This window comes from Ictidomys tridecemlineatus, chromosome 7 (genome assembly GCF_052094955.1).
Source record: "Ictidomys tridecemlineatus isolate mIctTri1 chromosome 7, mIctTri1.hap1, whole genome shotgun sequence".
NCBI lineage: Eukaryota > Metazoa > Chordata > Mammalia > Rodentia > Sciuridae > Ictidomys > Ictidomys tridecemlineatus.
The window spans coordinates 18,664,626-18,682,884 of record NC_135483.1 but is presented as its reverse complement, the minus strand read 5'-3'; the positions used below and the strand labels follow the sequence as shown (position 1 = coordinate 18,682,884).

The window sequence follows — 18,259 nt, the reverse complement described above, 5'->3', positions numbered from 1 at the left end:
AGCAATGAGAGAACAAAGAAAGTAGTTTTGAAACTCAGAGATCTGTATGATAGATGAAATGGAAAAAACATCAAGGCAACAGTGATAGATAGAAATATAGTAATTCTCCATAGGGGGAAAAAAGAGAGCAAAAATAAAAACAGAAGAGAAGGTGGAGGAAAGAAAACAATAAGGCAACAACAAAATCAGTTTATTGGTGAGTTAATATAGGAGATCCAAGATATAACTGACAGGATTTCCCCACACAGAGAACAAAGAAAATGGAGACAAGAAATTGTACAAGAAAATGCCCAGAACTGAGGTATAAGATCTTCAGGCCAGAGGTCCCAAGAGGGAATAGTTTAGGGCTTCAAGAAAAAAAAATGAACAGTATGGGTAGATTATGTGATATATATGAGTATTTGGAAAAAAATTATTGCTAGAAATTTGATAAATCCATTGTTGCACTTGGAAGAAGAAAAATAACAGATATTTTAATTTTTTTCTAAAAAAATATTCAAGAAACTAAGCAAATAGAAATGAGAAGCAGTTACTAGCTCCAAGAAACTTAATCATACAATATTATGTGACTAGAATATGAAACAATATTGTCAGGGTCGATATTTTATAAACATTGATTGGCTTGGTCCATAATGCCTAGAATTGATAAATCAAGAAATAGTAGTATGAGCATAATACTCAGAATAGTAAAATGTATATTCTAATTTTAAAATATTATTAACATTATGATTTATTTTAATATTCTAAGTTTTGTGTTCCGGAAGATACGGTACAGACTCTCAACATCAAGGCAGGAGAGAGTGCGAGGAAAGGTAGACAAAGGAATGCTACAAGCATATATTATGTTAATTCAGAAAAAAATTTAGAACTGAAGTAGAGAACAGAGGGAAATATAGGAATATCACAAGCAAAAATGAAAAAAATCATTAACCTTGATTTTCATTATAGATGAAAGAATGCTTCAGATGAAAGTGTTTGAAATGCAGGGCCCCAAATAGTCAAATAATTACCTATATTTTATATTTCACTTTGCTTATATAACCCTACTGTGTTAGTCAACTGTGACCAAAATACCTGACAAGAACAACTTAAAGGAGGAGAGATTTATTCTGGCTCGGTTTCAAAGGTTTCAGTCCACTGCCAGCTGGCTCCATTGCTTTGGACCTGGGAATGTGTGACAGAGGAGGCTGTCATGAAGGAAGCAGAAAGAGAGACAGGAAGGGGTCAGGGACAAGATAAAGTATCAAGGGCACCCCCCCAGGTCCCATTCCCTCCAAAAAGGTTCCACCACCCACAGTTCCCACAGCTTTCTCATAGTCCATTCTGCTCTGAATACCTACCTCTGCTGAGGCCAGAACCCCCAGAATCTAATCATCACTTCCCCAAAGCTCCACCACTGCTGCGCTCAAAATCTCACCCCTGCTCATTCACAAGCCTTTTGGAACATTCCAGATCCAAACCATAACACTTATTATATTAAGTCACCTTCTTCGGGAAAAACCTTCCTTTTAACTTCCAATATACTTTAAGCCTTCTCTTTGGGTCATTCTATAAGTTCTGCAACAGCATTTTCTCATACTTGTATACTTATTTTCTTTATTATTTTGTAAAATGCATTTGTAATCTGCAGGAATGTAACCCAGCCCTCTGCTCCTGTCTCCTCTCTGCACTGTTGTATTTCAGAAGAACTTGAGTTTCATCTCATTCTAGTATAGATTTTTGCTTCAACCTATCAAAGAAAAAAAAGGCCCATCAAAGAAATACTTGTTGTACCAATAATACTGCATAGTTCCTACACACCATGTTGAATCAATTCAAAGTGCTTCTGTTGTGTATAGTTTTCATCTCTGATTTTGAAAATGAGCTTTCGTGCTGCTGGCATCACGAAGTCACTGGAGGCTTGGATGGAAGCTGATTTCCTTCAGAGTGTTGACAACTGCTCTTGTCCCTCAATCAGGGCTCTTCTCACCTGAGACTGCTTTTAATTATCTGCACAAACATTTTTTTTTCCAAATGCACAATGACATTGTCAATTCAAACCTAAATATTTATTAGAACGAATTTGCCTTTCAAAATCTCAAGAGAAATATTTTTTTTCCTTCCATCAATACCAGATTTGAGACTTCCAAGTTTCTTTGTTGTGTATTCTGTGTGACGGGCTTTTGTTCCGTGTTTCCTACATGTTGAAGGTTCAGCCTCCTCACACCCTAACTTTAAGCAGCCCTCCTACTTGACTCCCTCTCAGACAATTATTTTTTTCTTTTCTTACATGGACATAAACATGATATATCTTCCACCAGATGATCTCTTGGATTCCATACAACACAGTACTATATAACAGAATAAAAAAATGGAAGTATAATACTGGTTTAATAGCAGTTATGTAAGTACATTTATGTAAATTTACATAAAACAGTTATGTAAATTTACATTTTTAATAAAAGAAACATTCTGGCTTCTTTTAGCTAATAAGATCTTCACATTCCTACAATTTTTCACAGAAGTTTGCATTTGGCTGTGTAGTTTAAATAGTCGCCTCCTAGCTTTCCTTTACAAAACATTTTTTTTCCTGCAACTTCCTGCATAATCAGCATATTAGTACAAATTTTACATTTGCCCACCAAAACCCACAGCAGCCTACACTGTGGTCTGGTTGATGGAAAACATGTGATATTACTAAAAATCATCAACAAAACACACCCATGTGGGATCATACTCCTCTCCCTTCAAAGCAAGCGAAATCCCTTTGGGATAGCCATTATACTGTTCCCTAATATGGCAAATTCAAAACTGTCTCATGTACCCCCAAAAGACCTTTTTCTTTCTTTTTTCTTTTTTTTTTTTTTGGTACCATGATTGAACTCAGGGGCACTTGACCATTGAGCCTCATCCCCAGCCCTATTTTGTATTTTATTTAGAGACAGGGTCCCACTGAGTTGCTTGGTGCCTCACTTTTGCTGAGGCTGACTTTGAACTCTAGATCCTCCTGCCTCAGCCTCCTAAACTGCTAGGATTACAGGCGTGTGCCACCACGCCAGGCTCCCAAAGACCTTTTTCAACATATGATTAAACCCTTTAACTTCCGTGATTGAACCCTCTATTTGAAAATATCCCTAGCTAGGTTTGTGCTGTGCGATATTACATGGTTAGTGATTGTGAAGCCTTCACTCAGCTCCAGCAATGAGCTGACTGCTTTTTATACACAATCACTTTACTCCTTACAGAAAACCCAAGAAGAGGAAATTTACTTTACTGGTTAAAAAATAGAGGCTTGTAGTTTAGTAACTTCAATGAGCTCCCACAGCTGGGAAGAGGTAGAATAAGAATTTCAGCCTAGAGAGAGTGAATCGCAGGTCCACCCTCTAAGCCACCACACTATGTGTATTGCTTACTGCTTTGAGAAAAGGGGAAAAAAAAAAAAAAACAATGATGGAAATAAACATGGCAGTTTGCACAGCAATGCAAATAAACTGGATTTGTTAAAAGCAGCCATACTCAACAACCAGTCAAATTTTAGACAAATATTTCCGCACTTATCAACATGCCAAGATCAATGCTTGCAACCACAAGAGCAGTTGTTTTAAAAAGTACTGAGCTCACACATGGATCATCATTTTAATTTCCTTTACAATCACCATGCATACTGAACTTTTCTATCTCGTCCATCCCACACAGAGAGTGAGGCTCATCTCCATGGGTCTGTTAGAACACTGACCTCATAGTGGGTAATGTATATTTCCGCTGAAGTCTCACTGTGCAGGCCAGAGCTGAAGGCAAGCATTAGTATAGATCAAGGCCAGTGAAGTGGGTAATGAGGTTTGGTACATAAAACACTTGGTATAAATGCAGGGGAACTTCTGGCTTTTCTTTAACATTAACTGCTTCGAAAGGCATCACGTGAAATGGAATGCTTGGAAGGCCAGTAGCTGAAAGGAAATAATTTTCCAAGCAGACCACTGGTAGCTTCAGCTAGATGCCTTTCACAAATATGGAGCTGTGTGCATGCAGTGAGTTATTTTTAATACACACTCCATGGGGCGACTGCTAAAACGGATGGCTGAACCTGAAGACCATCACCCACCACAGCAGAAATGAGGAGTTGAAGGGCCATTCCCATCAGCTTCACTGGAGGAAGATGGTCTGGATCCTCACACACATATGTACGCTTACAAAAGACACAATTAAAATATCCAAGCAGACAGTTTTCATCTCCTCAGGTAAAGAGTGTTCTTACATATTCAGATTCATAGGACCTGAGCCACAGAGGGTGGTAGATGGGGAGGGGAGCAGGAGGGGTGGTCATAAAAATAACATTAAAAGGATAATTACATTCTTTCTTGAACTTTTAAAGTCTTATCTTGTTCCACTTTCAACTGTCTTTCAGATGGGTCTGTATTAAGCAAATGCTTCTCAGATCCATACAGGCACATCTATATTGCTTTCTTCAGAGCCACGTGTAATTCTCATTATCCAATGCCAAGTGTTTATCCCTGTGGCAAAGCAGGGTGAGTGGTAGGTGATGGGAGAGAAGGAAAGGAAGGAAGGAAGGAAGGAAGGAAGGAAGGAAGGAAGGAAGGAAGGAAGGAAGGAAGGAAGAAACTAGTCCCAGGATTCTTTCCCTCCCTCCTTTTCTGTCTTCCTTCCTTCTGTTCTCCCTCTGTCCCTCCTCTCCTCTCTGTCCCTCTTTTCCCTCCTTCCCTCCCTCCTTCTCTCCTTCCCTTTCCCCCTCTCTCCTTCCTTCCATCTATCTGCCTTTACATCATTTCCTTTCTAACATTTTAATAGCCTAATGTGTGCAGGTGCTGCGCTATCTGCTGGGTTCACGCTACTCCTCATCACTACTTACACTGGCTTGTCATTATCAATCTCAAGGGCTTCACACCCTGTGTCTGATGGCTGCCTCCTTAGTTTACTTTAGGCTCCCTGAAATCAGGGGCCATGGCATATACCTCTTGGGTTCCCGCTGTCCACTATAGGATGTCTTGAGTTTGTGTAGTGCACAGCAGGACAACCTTGATGGAGTGTTGGGCCACCTGACTCCCAGCTCCATCATGTACAAGGTAACCTCAGGTAAGTCGCCTGCTCTCTGGCACTTCCACTTCCTCCTGTGAACCCAGGGAGATGGTAGTGCGAGTCCGTCCATCCACAGAAGTCGGCTTGACCACTGAGCCACATCCCCAGCCCTATTTTATATTTTTATTTAGAGAGAGGATCTCACTGAGTTGCTTAGCACTTCACATTTGCTGAGGCTGGCTTTGAATTCATGATCCTCCTTCCTTAGGCTCGCCAGCCATGGGATTACAGGCTTGCACCACTGTGCCTGGCTAGATTGGTGCTTCTTGAGGGTGAAGTCCCAGTGGCATATGACACATAGAAGACACTCAATAAATGACTTGTCAGGTGGGAATATATGTGAATGAATGAGAAACGTTTTGAGGAGCAAGGAAGAGATTATTTACAGAGGTGCAGTAGATTCTGGAAGGACTACCTGGGAACTTTCTTCGTGTTACTGATTCAGCAAACCAGACTTGACACTCAATAATAATGTTCTTTCCCAAAGATGTCTATGTTTTAGTCTCCAGATCCTTCGAAGAAGTTACCTTTCATGGTAAAGGTGAACTAAAGTGGAAGATGGACACAAAGGATGTTAATCAGTTGACCTTAACATGGGAAGATTATCTTGAATTATCCAGGTGTGACCAGTGTCATCACAAGGGTTCTCAAAAATAGAAAAAGCAGCCAAAGAAGACGTAGGAGTAGTTAGATGTGAAGAGGATTCCACTTACCCCTGGAGTCTTAAAAACAGGAAGGATGGGGCTGGGATTGTGGCTCAGCTGTAGAGCGCTCGCCTAGCATGTGCGAGGCCCTGGGTTCAATCCTGAGCACCACATAAAAATACATAAATAAAATAAAGATATTGTGGCCAACTACAACTAAAAAATTAAAACAAAGCAAAACAAAAAAACAGGAAAGAGGCCATGAGCCAACACGTGGGCCCTTGGAAATTCTAGAAAAGCAGAGAGATTCTCCCCTAGGATCTCCAGAAGGGAATGCAGCCAAACACATTTGGCTTAGTTTAGTAAGACCTTTGTATGACTTGTGACTTAAAAAAATCCCTGTAAGATAATACATCTGTATTCTAAGTAGTAGGGTTCCTGGTACCTTGTCATAACAGCAATAGAAAACTAATATGCCAGAGAAGAAAGTATAAGACTCAATTAGGACAAATCACTCACCTCTTGGTGCTTCACTTTCCTGATCAACAAGGTGGAGGCAAGCATCCCTAATCTAAGGTCGGTGTTGGAATCTAAGACTTAGCAGTAACCATGTGTCTCTGGCAAGAGACTTAAACCTCTCTGTGCCTCAATTTTCTTATCTATGAAACAGGGGCAACAAGCGCATTGGGTGAGGATTGAAGTGAATCCATGCAAAGTGTTTAGAACAATGTGTGATTATCATTTGGAGAGGAGGTATCACACTTCTAGAATTTAGTGATGGCAGCCAGGGATCCTGGGCATCCCAGGGCAGTCCTTCACAATGAAATAGTTTGCTAGACCTCCAAAAAAAACCCACACACCCCTGTCACATTTTCATGTGTGCACCAAGGATGACTTTTACATAGAGGTGCTAATGTGGAACTTGCTCATTAATACCTCTAGTGTAGTATTTATCTATTGACATTCTGCTTTAAAAAGAAATAATGTCTTTCCTCATTATGTTAATGTTGGGACATTACATTATTTAATTTATTTATTTATTTTAAAGAGAGAGAGAGAGAGAGAGAGAATTTTTTAATATTTATTTTTAAATTTTCAGTGGACACAACATCTTTGTTTGTATGTGGTGCTGAGGATCGAACCCAGAGCCACACGCATGCCAGGTGAGTGCGCTACCACTTGAGCCACATCCCCAGCCCGAGATTACATTATTTTAAAATTTAAATTAGAGGCATACTCTATTATTTATGAGATTTATTTCATGATAGTATAAGGGATGTTAACAAATTTGTTATTCAAAGTGTGCTTTGGATCTGAATTCAGAGAGAATAAGATTTACAGGTAGCTACACCCAGCTATTCAAGGAAGAAAACCAGGGCCCAAACAAATTTGGTAACTTGTTAAAAAATGAAACCCAGGCCTCAAGACTTTCATTCCAGAATCTGAGTATTCTTTAAGAATCTATATGGCTTAAACAAAGTAAGATTCCTCAAAGATGACATTCTCTTCCAATCCTGCCACAAAAAAACACTGTCCACCGGTTAGCCCCATCTTCCTGTTCCACAACCCCCACTTCCACCACCAGAGAAAGTGATACAAAAAGGAGATTCCATGTGACCTAAGCATCCTGGAGCAGAACTAAACGTTCACCCCGTGGACAGTTCATGTTTAGCGCTGTCCCTGGCTTTCTCCTTTGAGTTTTTACTTTTTCTAATCCAGTTCCATGGGAGCCTTTTGGACCCAGGGATACGTTGTCTAGCCCCACCTCCACACTTCAACATGAATCTTCTGGAACATTCTGAACAACTCAATCTTGACAAAGTTACAGAATAATTAATTTTATTATTGTCTCAATTATAAAAAGTTGACACATATTTCAAATTACTATTTTACAAACCAACTAAGGAGCAAAACCTCTTCCCATACACAGAGCTGCCAAGGACACTTATGCAGGTGTGCCCTGCCCATCCGCAGAATATTCCAGTCACATTGCAGTCTATGAGAAAACTGCCCTGGAATTATAGGTTCCAATACCTGCATGGTTGATTGTGGGGTCCTTGATCCCCTCCATGAGAAATGAGTACATGGTATGAAAATTTCTGATCCTAAGTCTAATGAGTACTTAGTAGCCAATGGCTTAATTGGCACTTTGTTTGCTACTGAAATCTGAATTGTAGTTTAGTCTCCACACTAGCCATGTGTTCAACCTTGTCTCTCTGTGATAGTGGGCCACACCATAGCAGCTTCCTTATGATGGCCAGACACGTGTTGTATCCAGATTTTAAGACTTTATCCTCCTTTCCTCCCCTTCCTTTGGAGTATTCTGTACCATTCCAGCTTCCTGCTCAGGATAGTCTTCAGTTCTTTAGCATATCTGGCAAATGGGGCAAAATGCCAGGCGCCCAATAGCTTCAACTGGCTCTAGTGCATAGTGCCATGTGTGCCTAGAGGTTGAAGGTATGAACTTTTAGATCACATAGACCAAGACTTCTGATGTGCTCCTGGTCCTTTAAGCCAATAACCTAGGGTTCATAAATTTTAGTTTCCTCTATAAAGTGAGCAACAATAGTATTGGCCTTACACAATTACTTTAAGTATATCATGAATAAATGCAAATAAATTATAGAAAGCTCAAGAAATGTGAGTTATTATCATGATTCTTGATCCTCAGATTCTGTTTAAATCCTGTGGCCCCCAAAGAAATGATCTCTTCCAGCATTACCATTCAATTTCAGTTAAGAAATATAAACTCCGGTAAAGGAAAAGGAAAGGATTGCTCCTTAGAAGGGACAGTTTCCTGTTTGTTTCATTTAAATTGTAAAAATACTTTCAGCAGGCATTGATGTAGTCCCTTTATTCTCTTCCATAGGAAGTACCTGTGAAGTAAGGAGGCCCTGCAGTTTCCTTATTCCAAATTTGCAGATGAAGGCACTAAGATTCAGGGAAGAAGATATAACTCTGTGGCAGAATCTAGCACTAGAATGGCTGGGTTGAAACTTGCTGTTCCTGGTTTCACTTTGCAGGATGTTCTCCTAGTAGAGGTAGTAACTTTCCACAAGGGGGCGCATGTGCAGAAACGGTGCACACTGATGGTGGGTGGAGTACTAAACTAATCCCCCAAAACTCAACTCAAATAAAATAAAATAAAACCAAACTAAAACTGTATATTTGGCATAAAAATATATCTTTAAAAATCTCCCTTAGTGCTCTAGTCAACCAGATTACGTTCCCAAAGCCCCTCGTAGAAATTTTAGACTTGACCCTGCATTCAGAATATGAGGTGTGTGTTTTAATGAAGCTTTGAGGGTGGTTCTAACAAATCTCCTCAACTGGGAATCTCTGCACTAAGCCAGCTACAAAAGAGAGGGTTTTGATGTGTGCCTTGAAGTATGACCATGACCATCACATTCCGGACACTGTAGGACCTACCAAACAAGAGACAGTCTCTTGAGAGAGGCCTGCATTTGTATCTCTTCTTAGCAGTCAATTTCTTAAAAATTGGGCTGGGAAAAGTCTTCCACACTGAGCCAAAGTTGTTCACTTCTAGAAGGCCCCAGGTCTTCTCTACACGCCCTGCCTGCAACATATGGCAGTGTTCTGAAAATGTCATGTGAGGGGTTTTGCAAAACTTCAGTTTTTGGTTGCTGTCTCAAGAAAACTACACAGCTGTTTGATTTATTTTATTTTTCTAAGTTTAATTTTAACTACACAGAATCAGCTTTTTCCTTTGTATTTATTTATTTTTCTCTTTTCTGGTGAGAAGTTTTGTTTTGTTTTTTTACCTCTTTCCCAAATCATTATTCATTAAATAGAAAACTAGAAGAGGAAATAAAGAAGGGACATAATAAAGGACAATGTTTAAACTAAAAAAAAAAAAAAGACTTTCCTTTTATCTCTCTTAGCCCGGATATCAGTAGGTATTTCAGGCTGAGCATGTACCCAGCAGTTTACAGTCCAAACTGCACTTGTCCAGATCCTACCTTGTCCGAGTGGCTCTTCTCTCCCAAACCAGCACACTGAGTCCAGAAAACTTTTTTTTTTCCTGTTTACTTATGTTAATCATCAAGCCAAAGCAAATACTTTCTGGATCCAGGATCACAAAATCCTCTAGACAAATAAGGGGGAAAAACCCTCTTTGTATTCTAGATCAGGAGTTGCATCAGCTGTCACACACCTAGCAAAGTTTCCTGACTTGGAACCTTCTGTGTCACACACCAGCATAATTAGGTGGCAACTAAATTTACTTAAAGTCTTAGTTTGGGTCTTAAATTAATTACTATATCACAATGTCTCAGTTGAAATAGGTTTCAGAAACTATGAATTCATTTATTCATCCACTCTGCCTGCATGTCATTGAGCACCTAAGCTCAAGAGAGAACCATAACTAAATAAAAGCCCCTCTTCAGGACAACTCAATCTATAGAAATAGAATTACTACATGATATTAGGGTCCATACAGTAATACCCACAGCATTAAAGAGAATAATAGATCACATGAGAGAAATGCAGCTATAGGAGAAAGGAGAAATTACCAGTAATTACCAGCCTGCCTGCCCTTCTTCCCCACATAGAGCCACATGTCCTCCAATAGGTATAAAAGGGCCTTCCTATTCTATTCACAGTCAATAATTAGGGGGTTAAAGACATCAGACCTTAAGAGAGAGAGAGAGAGTTTCTAAGGTTCCTCACATGCAGGAGAAACTTTACAAATGCAAAGTTGATTCCACACCACTCTGAAAAGGCTCCAGAAAACACAGGCAGAAAAAATCCTTTCAGCTCTCCACCCGAGGAACCTGGAATCCAGACTGACCGGCCAAACACGGGCCAGTGGAAGGGAACTCGTGCCTAACTGCAACACATTTCCCAGTCTTTGGCACTACTCCCAAGGCAGAGCCCCACGGTCTCCTATTTGCATGAGGGATGTGGGGAAGGACTGCTGGAGTTTAGCATTCAAAGACTGCCACCTCTCTCTGGTTCCTTTATGATTCCATTCAACCCTTCAAGGCTGGGTTGCCCAGGTTTCTGAGGGGGACATTTTGATAAAGGAGAAAACTATCAGGTTCGCGGTGGTTAATCAATGGCCCTGATTTGCAACTTGGTCCAGTTAACATCCCGTCTACTCTTCGTGTGCTGTTCCACTTTCCAATCCCTACACTGAATTCAGATCGACTGTTGATAAAAATGAAACAACATGCATTTAGCACCGGAGCCGGTCAAGAAACCCAGCTTTCCTTGCCTTTTCAGGTACCTACTCCTGGGTCAAGGCCTGTAACGTCCTGGGAGTGAGGACAAGTCGTACCCAGGTGGGCGAAAGTTGTCAAAACTCAAAACTCCATGCTGAGGCCACCCTGATCCACTGGCCCTAACACACACACACACACACACACACACACACACACACACACATATACACACACACACACACACACACACACACCGCTGGCCCTGGGGTGTAAGGACACCTGGCTGCCTGTGAGTGTGTTTGCGAGTGGCAGACGGTAGGTGTGCGCGGCACGCGCGGCGTTAACCCCTTACCTTCCAGCAGCACTTCCTTGCCGGCTCGTTTGAGCGCCTGTACCGCCTCATCGTGGGTGGCGTCCCGCAGGTCTGCGCCGTTCACCGACAGGATGGCATCACCCACATACAGGGCTTGGGTCTGGTCGGCCGCCAGACCCTTGAAGATCTTGCTGATGAGTATAGGCATTTTGTTCTCCTTGCCCCCCTTGATGCTGATGCCCAGACCGCCCAACTCTTGCTTCAGCACCTTCACGCCGCGCTTCTGGTTGGAGATGGACTCGGGCACCTGCTCCGGCAGGTCGGTGAAGGCTGTGCGGACCCCCGCGGGCGAGTCGGGGGGCTGCGCGCCTCCGGTACCCGGGTGCCCGGCCCCAGCGCCCCTGCAGAACGAGCCATTGGTGGCAGTCCCGATGCCGTTGTACGCCGCAGCGCCCTCCTCACAGCTGAGAACCAGGGCGTCCTCGCTCAAGTTCACCAGAACTTTATGCCAGCGATCCCGCACCAAAACTTCCAGAAGACCGCTCCGCTGAGCCCGGCCGCCACCTCCGCCAGCCGGCCCAGCCGCCACCGCCGCCGCTGCTACCGCCATCTTTCCGGCATTCTTAAAATGCCATGTGATTGCAAAAGGGGGGAAAAGTGGGGAAGGGTTGCGGCGGGGAGAAAGCGGGGCCCGTGGGAGCCAGAGGAGCGCGTCCCGCAGGGAGCAGGCGGCACGCGGGACTCCGCTCCCGGAGTTCGCAGACGCACTCCGCGCGAGTTGGCAGGCGCAGCCCAGCTGGTTCCCCCTCGCCTGATCCTGGGCGGGGTGGAGCGACCTAAAACAAGGAGAGACCGAGACAGGGGAGGGGAAAAGGCCAGCTGCCAGCTGCAAAACCCCAAACCGAGGGGAGCCGCGGAACAGCCAAGTGCTGGGGAGAATCCGTAGGAGGAGACACGCTCGCAGGGAAGGGCGGGGACCCGCCGCCCAGCGGCCGCTCACCTGTTCAGCCACCGCAGTCTCTGCGCTCACAAGCGACGCGCCGGCCCGGAGACCCTCCTACCTGGTCCACGGAGCGCACGTTGCGGCAGGGACAGCTTCCCTAGCTCCTTCCCCGCCCCGCGCCACTCCTGCCCACCGAGTCCTTATTTCTTCTCAACTCTCCCTTCTCCGTGGCCCACGCACCTCTCCTTTGACAAGTGTGTGTGTCCTGTCTCAGTGCCCTCTCTGAATTCGTCTTAGTCCCCTTCCCTTTCAGACCCTTCCTGTAGATGACCCTTAGCCCTATTCCTTCAGTTGTATGGTAGACTGAGGTCTCCGCAAACTGGCTTTTTCAAGTCAAGGCTTCGCTCTTTCTGCAGAATTTTTCCGTGTCTGTCCTTTCCTGCGAGGACAGTTGATGCAGACCAAGTCTTAGGCTGTCCCAGAGTCAAGAGGGGAAACTGGCCCACGCACCCAGAATGAAATATCTGCGTAACCTGAGCTCCCTAAGCCCTCCTCTTCTTAATACTTAAGTCATCTTTCTATCTGGCTCTGGATAGCTTCTTGTCTGCCCAAGGTTTTCAACAGATCGCGGACTGTCTCAGATCCCAGGAACAAATGTTCCTCCAACTGGAGCCCAATCTGAACTCCATACTTTGTCCTATATCCCCCACCCCTCAGTTCAAATGCTTTCTGGGGCTTTCTCTTTCTTTTCCAGATCCCACAGAGGAAGTACCCTACTTAAGAACTCAGATGGAATTGCTTGTCTTTAAAGCATTTTTATAAGTTGCTTACTGGTATCTGAAAACTGCATTTTTTCCCCCAAGGTAACAATATTATATTCTTGGTTACCTTCTTAGGCCAATCCAGAAATAGCACCATAAGATATATCATAGCTGGACATCCCAGACTTCTCCTGTCCTGGAATCTCTCAAGTTGTCCCTGGAGACTCCAAGCAGGTCTCATCGTTCATTTAAAGTGTTTCAAACTTCTCATATGCCTCCCTTTCCCATTGAGTGCTCTCTTTCTCTGCTCTCGAAACACAAAACAAAACTCACTGATCTGCCAGTACCTCAAGGTGAACTCAACCCAGCAAGGTGTCTGAAGGCACAAATCTTACTGAACATGTGTATCATTCCACCGATGTGTATCATCATCAAAAGTTCTGTATTCTTTCCAGAATGACTTACTCTTTTAATCAAATGTATTCCTCAGTCAAAGTCATATAATGAATTGAAAATATTTGTAGGTTTTCTTGAGAAGGGGGTGTCACTGTGGGTCTGGGATTAATGCTTCTGTTTTCAGCTCTCCCCTTTCCTGTAGTTTCATACCCACTGGTTTTCTAAGAGCTCTTAATTCTTTCATGCAAAGGTACCCACATCAGGAACTGCATTCTTGGGGGCTCTTTATCCCTTAGTGATGCACAGGATTCAACAGTGAGCTGACAGCTGGTATTGCTATTAGGAGGAAAGTCAGCCAGGTCTGGCCCTTGCTTAAGAGGCCGAGGACTTTTGAACATCACTATGCAGGGAAGTCAGAGTCTAGGACTCTGCATTCTACCCCAAAACATTAAGGTTGAGATGGACACTAAAATGCCAGGGTGAAGATTTTGAAATCCAAACCGATTTGTCCCAAGACCACATATTCTCCATTAACAGTGTGCCTACATATTTCCTCTGTGGCCAAACAATTTGGGAGGCTCAGACACACCACAGGTAATTTATCAATTTGCCATAAGAAATTGCAGGCTCTGGGATGGGACTTTCTCAGAATCTCTGTGATAGGCACATTTTTTTTTTTCTGTGTGAGCAAATCTACATGGGAAGAAGTATGCTGCTTATTGAAAGTTGCATCAGGATGAGGAGAGACAAGTGTTGAGTATTATTAGGCTTGAGGCATGCACATTAGCCAGAGATGGCCTTGCCAGTGGAATTATAATTACAGCCCCGTTTTAAGTGCTTTACAGATATTAACCTAATCCTCCCTGCAATTCTTGGGGGTGCTTGCTATTATTATCACTCCCATTTTACAGGTGAAGAAGTGGAGGTATGAGTTTAATAACCCACTTGGGTCAGGTAATTAGTAAGTGGCAGAGGCAGTATTTGAAACCAGTTATAAAGTTGAGACTCTTAACCATTGTCCTACAGTCTCTTAAAAATATTCAAAGCCTATCAGCGACAGGCCCTGTGTCATCTGCACACTGCAGTCAGCCTTTCCCCTGAGAGGGAATCACCACAGGTGAAGGAAGAACAAAACTTCTGGCCAGGAGTGAAAGAGAGAAAGTGGAGGGGGTGGGGTTCCACTATACCCTTTGAGAGTGTGACCCAATGACCTGAAGACTTCCCACTAGACCCCACCTCTAAAGTTTCCGTCACTCCCCAAATGCACCAAATTTAGACCAAACTCTAACACCAGGGACTTGGAGGGACATTCTGGATTTAAACTATGTTAGATCCTTATAGGTTCTTGCTTTTAAAGAATGGTGACTGGAAATGACTGTAGACATTTCATGCCTCTTCGTTTTAGAAATGTGACATTTGAAACTCAAGGCTGTATAATGAGTTTGTGGCAAAGCCTAGTCTGGTTATCCTCACTATCAGTCCAACTTTAATATTCCAGAAAAGAAAACTAAAAGCCCCACTTTTACCAGATTTCTTACACTTAGCTCATTCCCTGTTCCGTTTCTGCATGTCCTAATCTTTGATTGCCATTTCCCACCCACCCCAAACCGGGTTTCCTGTATTCATTTTTCCCATGGGATACTCATTTTCCTACAGATGTCTAGGAGGACTTAGACTTGCAAGAGTAAGTCTCACAGTCTTACTCTTGCAAGAGTAAGAGTCTTTACTCTTGGAGGCTGAGGATACATGACAATGGAGCATTGTGTAGCTGAAGGAACAGTGGGTTGTCCATTTATTCTGCAGTTTTTGTTGTGTGCTGACCATGTCCTAGGCCTGTTGTAGGTGCTGAAATGTGGGAACAAACCGGCAGGGTCCTGCCTTATGAAGTTTGTAACAGATAGAAGGTAGAAGTGGAGATGAATTTTATGCACATACTTTTGGTTAAAAGCAAATGCACAGAATGGACATTGACTATGGCAAGAGGCTACTAGAGTTGGAGACTACAAGAATGCTTTTGTGAAATGACATTTGGACTGAGATATGTATGCTAAGAAGAGGGAAGTCTTGCAAAGATCTAGGGAAGAGGGTACCTGGGAGAAGGAAGGGTCAGTGCAAAGCATCAAGATGGAGCTAAGCCTGTCTGATTCAAGAGACCAAAATGAGGTCAGTATGTCTGGGGTAGCCTGTGGGAGGAAGAACAACGTAGGAGAGGAGACTAGAGGCAGAGGCTGGACCAACCCAAGGTGGGGCCTCATAGGATTACAACACAGACCGTCCTCTTTATCTTCTTTGGGCTTCAACAACCACGTGTTTTGGGTTTTTTGAAAGAGTCTTGGTTTCAAATATTACTTCCTATTTACCTACTAAGCAAATGTCTACTTGTTAGAGCACATGATCTAAAATTTAAATTTGGAAAGTACAATTACTGTACTTTTGACACTACTTCTTTTTTGTGTGTTTTATTTTTGTTTTTTAAATTTTTTATTTCTTCTTTTTAGTTATACATGACAGTAGAATGTATTTTGACAATTATACATACATGGAGTATAACTTCCCATTTTTTTGGTTGTATATGATTTGTAGTTATATTGGTTGTATATTCATATATGAAAAAAGGAAAGTTATGTCCAATTTATTCTACTGTCTTTCCTATTTCCATCCCCCACTTCCCTTCATTCCCCTTGTCTAATTCAATGAACTTCTATTCTTCCCTTTCGCTACCCCTTATTGTGTATTAGTATTCACATATCAGACAGAACATACAGCCTTTGTTTTTTTTTTTTTTTGAGGGGGGTATTGGTTTATTTTACTTAGCATGATAGTCTCTAGTTCTATCCATTTCCCGGCAAATGCCAAAACTTCATTTTTCTTTATGGATGAGTAATATTCTATTCTGTTCCATTCCATTTCAAGAAAATATACCACATTTTATTTATCCAGTCATCTGTAAAAGGCCACCTAATTTGGTTTCATAGCTTGGTTACTGTGAATTGAGCTGCTATAAACATTGATGTTGACACGACTTCTTAAAGAAAAGAATAGAGCAAGTTTAGGGGGCTGCCCCAGTACAGAATAGAGATTGGTACAGAGTGAATAGTGAAAAAGAAATGGAGAGCTCTTGGGTATCTGGTGTATAGTAGAAAACAGAATGAAAGAAGACCAAGGAGGGTTCACAAAATGTTAATACACATTGAGGAAACATTGAGTCCTTGCTCTCAAGGAAAACTAAGGTAAGTGCTGGAGGTAGGCATACCCAGTGATACAGAGAAGACAGGAAGACTGACACACACGGAGCACCCAGGCAGAAGGAGGTGGCTTCAGTCTTCAGATTCCAAATCATGCTAGGTCAGTGATTCTTTCTTTAAAGATAAATCACTGAGACAACCAGGGTGGGGTATGGCCTATCAACAAAAGAAGGCTGAGCAGTTTCTTTCTTCTCTGGTGTGCCCCAGTTGGCTAACAACAGGTACTTCAGCATGCAAAAAGCATCAGGAAACACCCTTATTGCATATACCTGCATATTCCTGGGCAGGTCCTTGTAAACTAGATAGTCAACCACCCAGACCCTCAGTGAACATGTCAATCAGGTGAGTCAATTGATTTCTCACTCATTTAGGATTATTAATTATTCTATTACTCACTGTGTAGACTTTTTTTCAGTGCTGGATTGTAAAGTAATTAGTTGTTTTTCCTCTGCCTTCACTTAGTGAATTTCCCTTTTACTTTCCTTCCATAACAACCTGCTGTTGAAACAAACTTTCGACCAGGATGTCAGTGTCTGTGATAAAAATTTAAGTAATTTTTCATAAGGGGTGTTACATTTTGTCAGTTTTTAATTGTCAGGTTAGATTCCACTGGAAAGACCGGTAGAATACAATGTATGTGTCACGTCCTAGGAGGCAGATCTTCCAACACACACTGGGAACTTTAGCAAGTCGGCCTGGCAAGCATGCTGCATGTGTAAGGTGAAAGGAGTGAGAAGTTGACATTTCATCCATATGCATCTTTAAAATAATATGATATAAATTCAAAATGATGATTTCATAACCTGGTAAAACCACTCCGGATTCCAAAAGAGGTTAGTTATTAAACTAGGCGAACCTTTATCATAAGGGATGTATGTGTGAGGGAACTTCAAACTCCTTTCTCTACCATCTCCACTTCTGTTATGGAGACACTTCTGTGAGCTCCTCCCTTGGTCCACGAGAAATAGCAAACTTCCTTCCTTACGCTGCCGCACAGCCTGAAAGCCTATGTTCATAAGTCACAGGAAGCACTCCTTCCTGCTCCAGAAGTTCCCTCCCAGATGTCCTCCCTGTTCACTCTTAGTGCTGAACTCAGTCCACAAGTATGGCCATGTTCAAATTCTTTTTTATTCTGGAAGGATTTTTCATCTTTCCTTTCTACATCAGTTCCTCCTTATCCATAATGTTGCCTTCCATGGTTTTAGTTACATATAGTTAACCGCAGTCTGAAAATATTAATGGGAAATTCCTTCCGGAAATAAACAGTTTGTACATTTGAATAACACCATCCTGCTCCATCTCAAATCAATGCTTTGCCCAGTGTATCCACTCTGTATGTGCTATCCACCCCATAGCAGTTAAATCAGGCAGAAAGACCACATTCATATAACTTTTATTGTAGCATATTGTTATAATTATTCTATTTCATTGTTATTGTTATTAACCTCCTGCTAAACTTTATCACAGATGTGTATGTGTAGGAGAAAAACATGGTATGTACAGGATTCAGTACCATTCAAGGATGCAGGCATCCAACTGCAGGACTTGGAACATATCCCTCATAGATAAGGAAGACTACTGTATCTCCTAACTCTAACTGAAGCTTCGAGAATCACCTAATATCACATCCTCCACCACACTGCCTTTCCTGTCAAGGACCTTAACTTCTACTGCTCTGGGAGTCACTCAATACTCTTGCTG

General features: G+C 42.4%; 1 protein-coding gene across 1 annotated transcript in view; it reads right to left on the bottom strand.

Annotated features, from left to right (window-relative positions):
* Sntb1 (syntrophin beta 1) overlaps positions 1-12,191 on the bottom strand; it is a 231,076-nt gene extending 218,885 nt beyond the window's left edge. Inside the window, exon 1 of the mRNA XM_005316196.5 lies at positions 11,253-12,191. Within this exon, the coding sequence (XP_005316253.1) occupies positions 11,253-11,823 (571 nt within the window). The 5' untranslated portion in view covers positions 11,824-12,191. The remainder of the gene's footprint in view (positions 1-11,252) is intronic.
* Between the last annotated feature and the right edge of the window lie 6,068 nt (positions 12,192-18,259).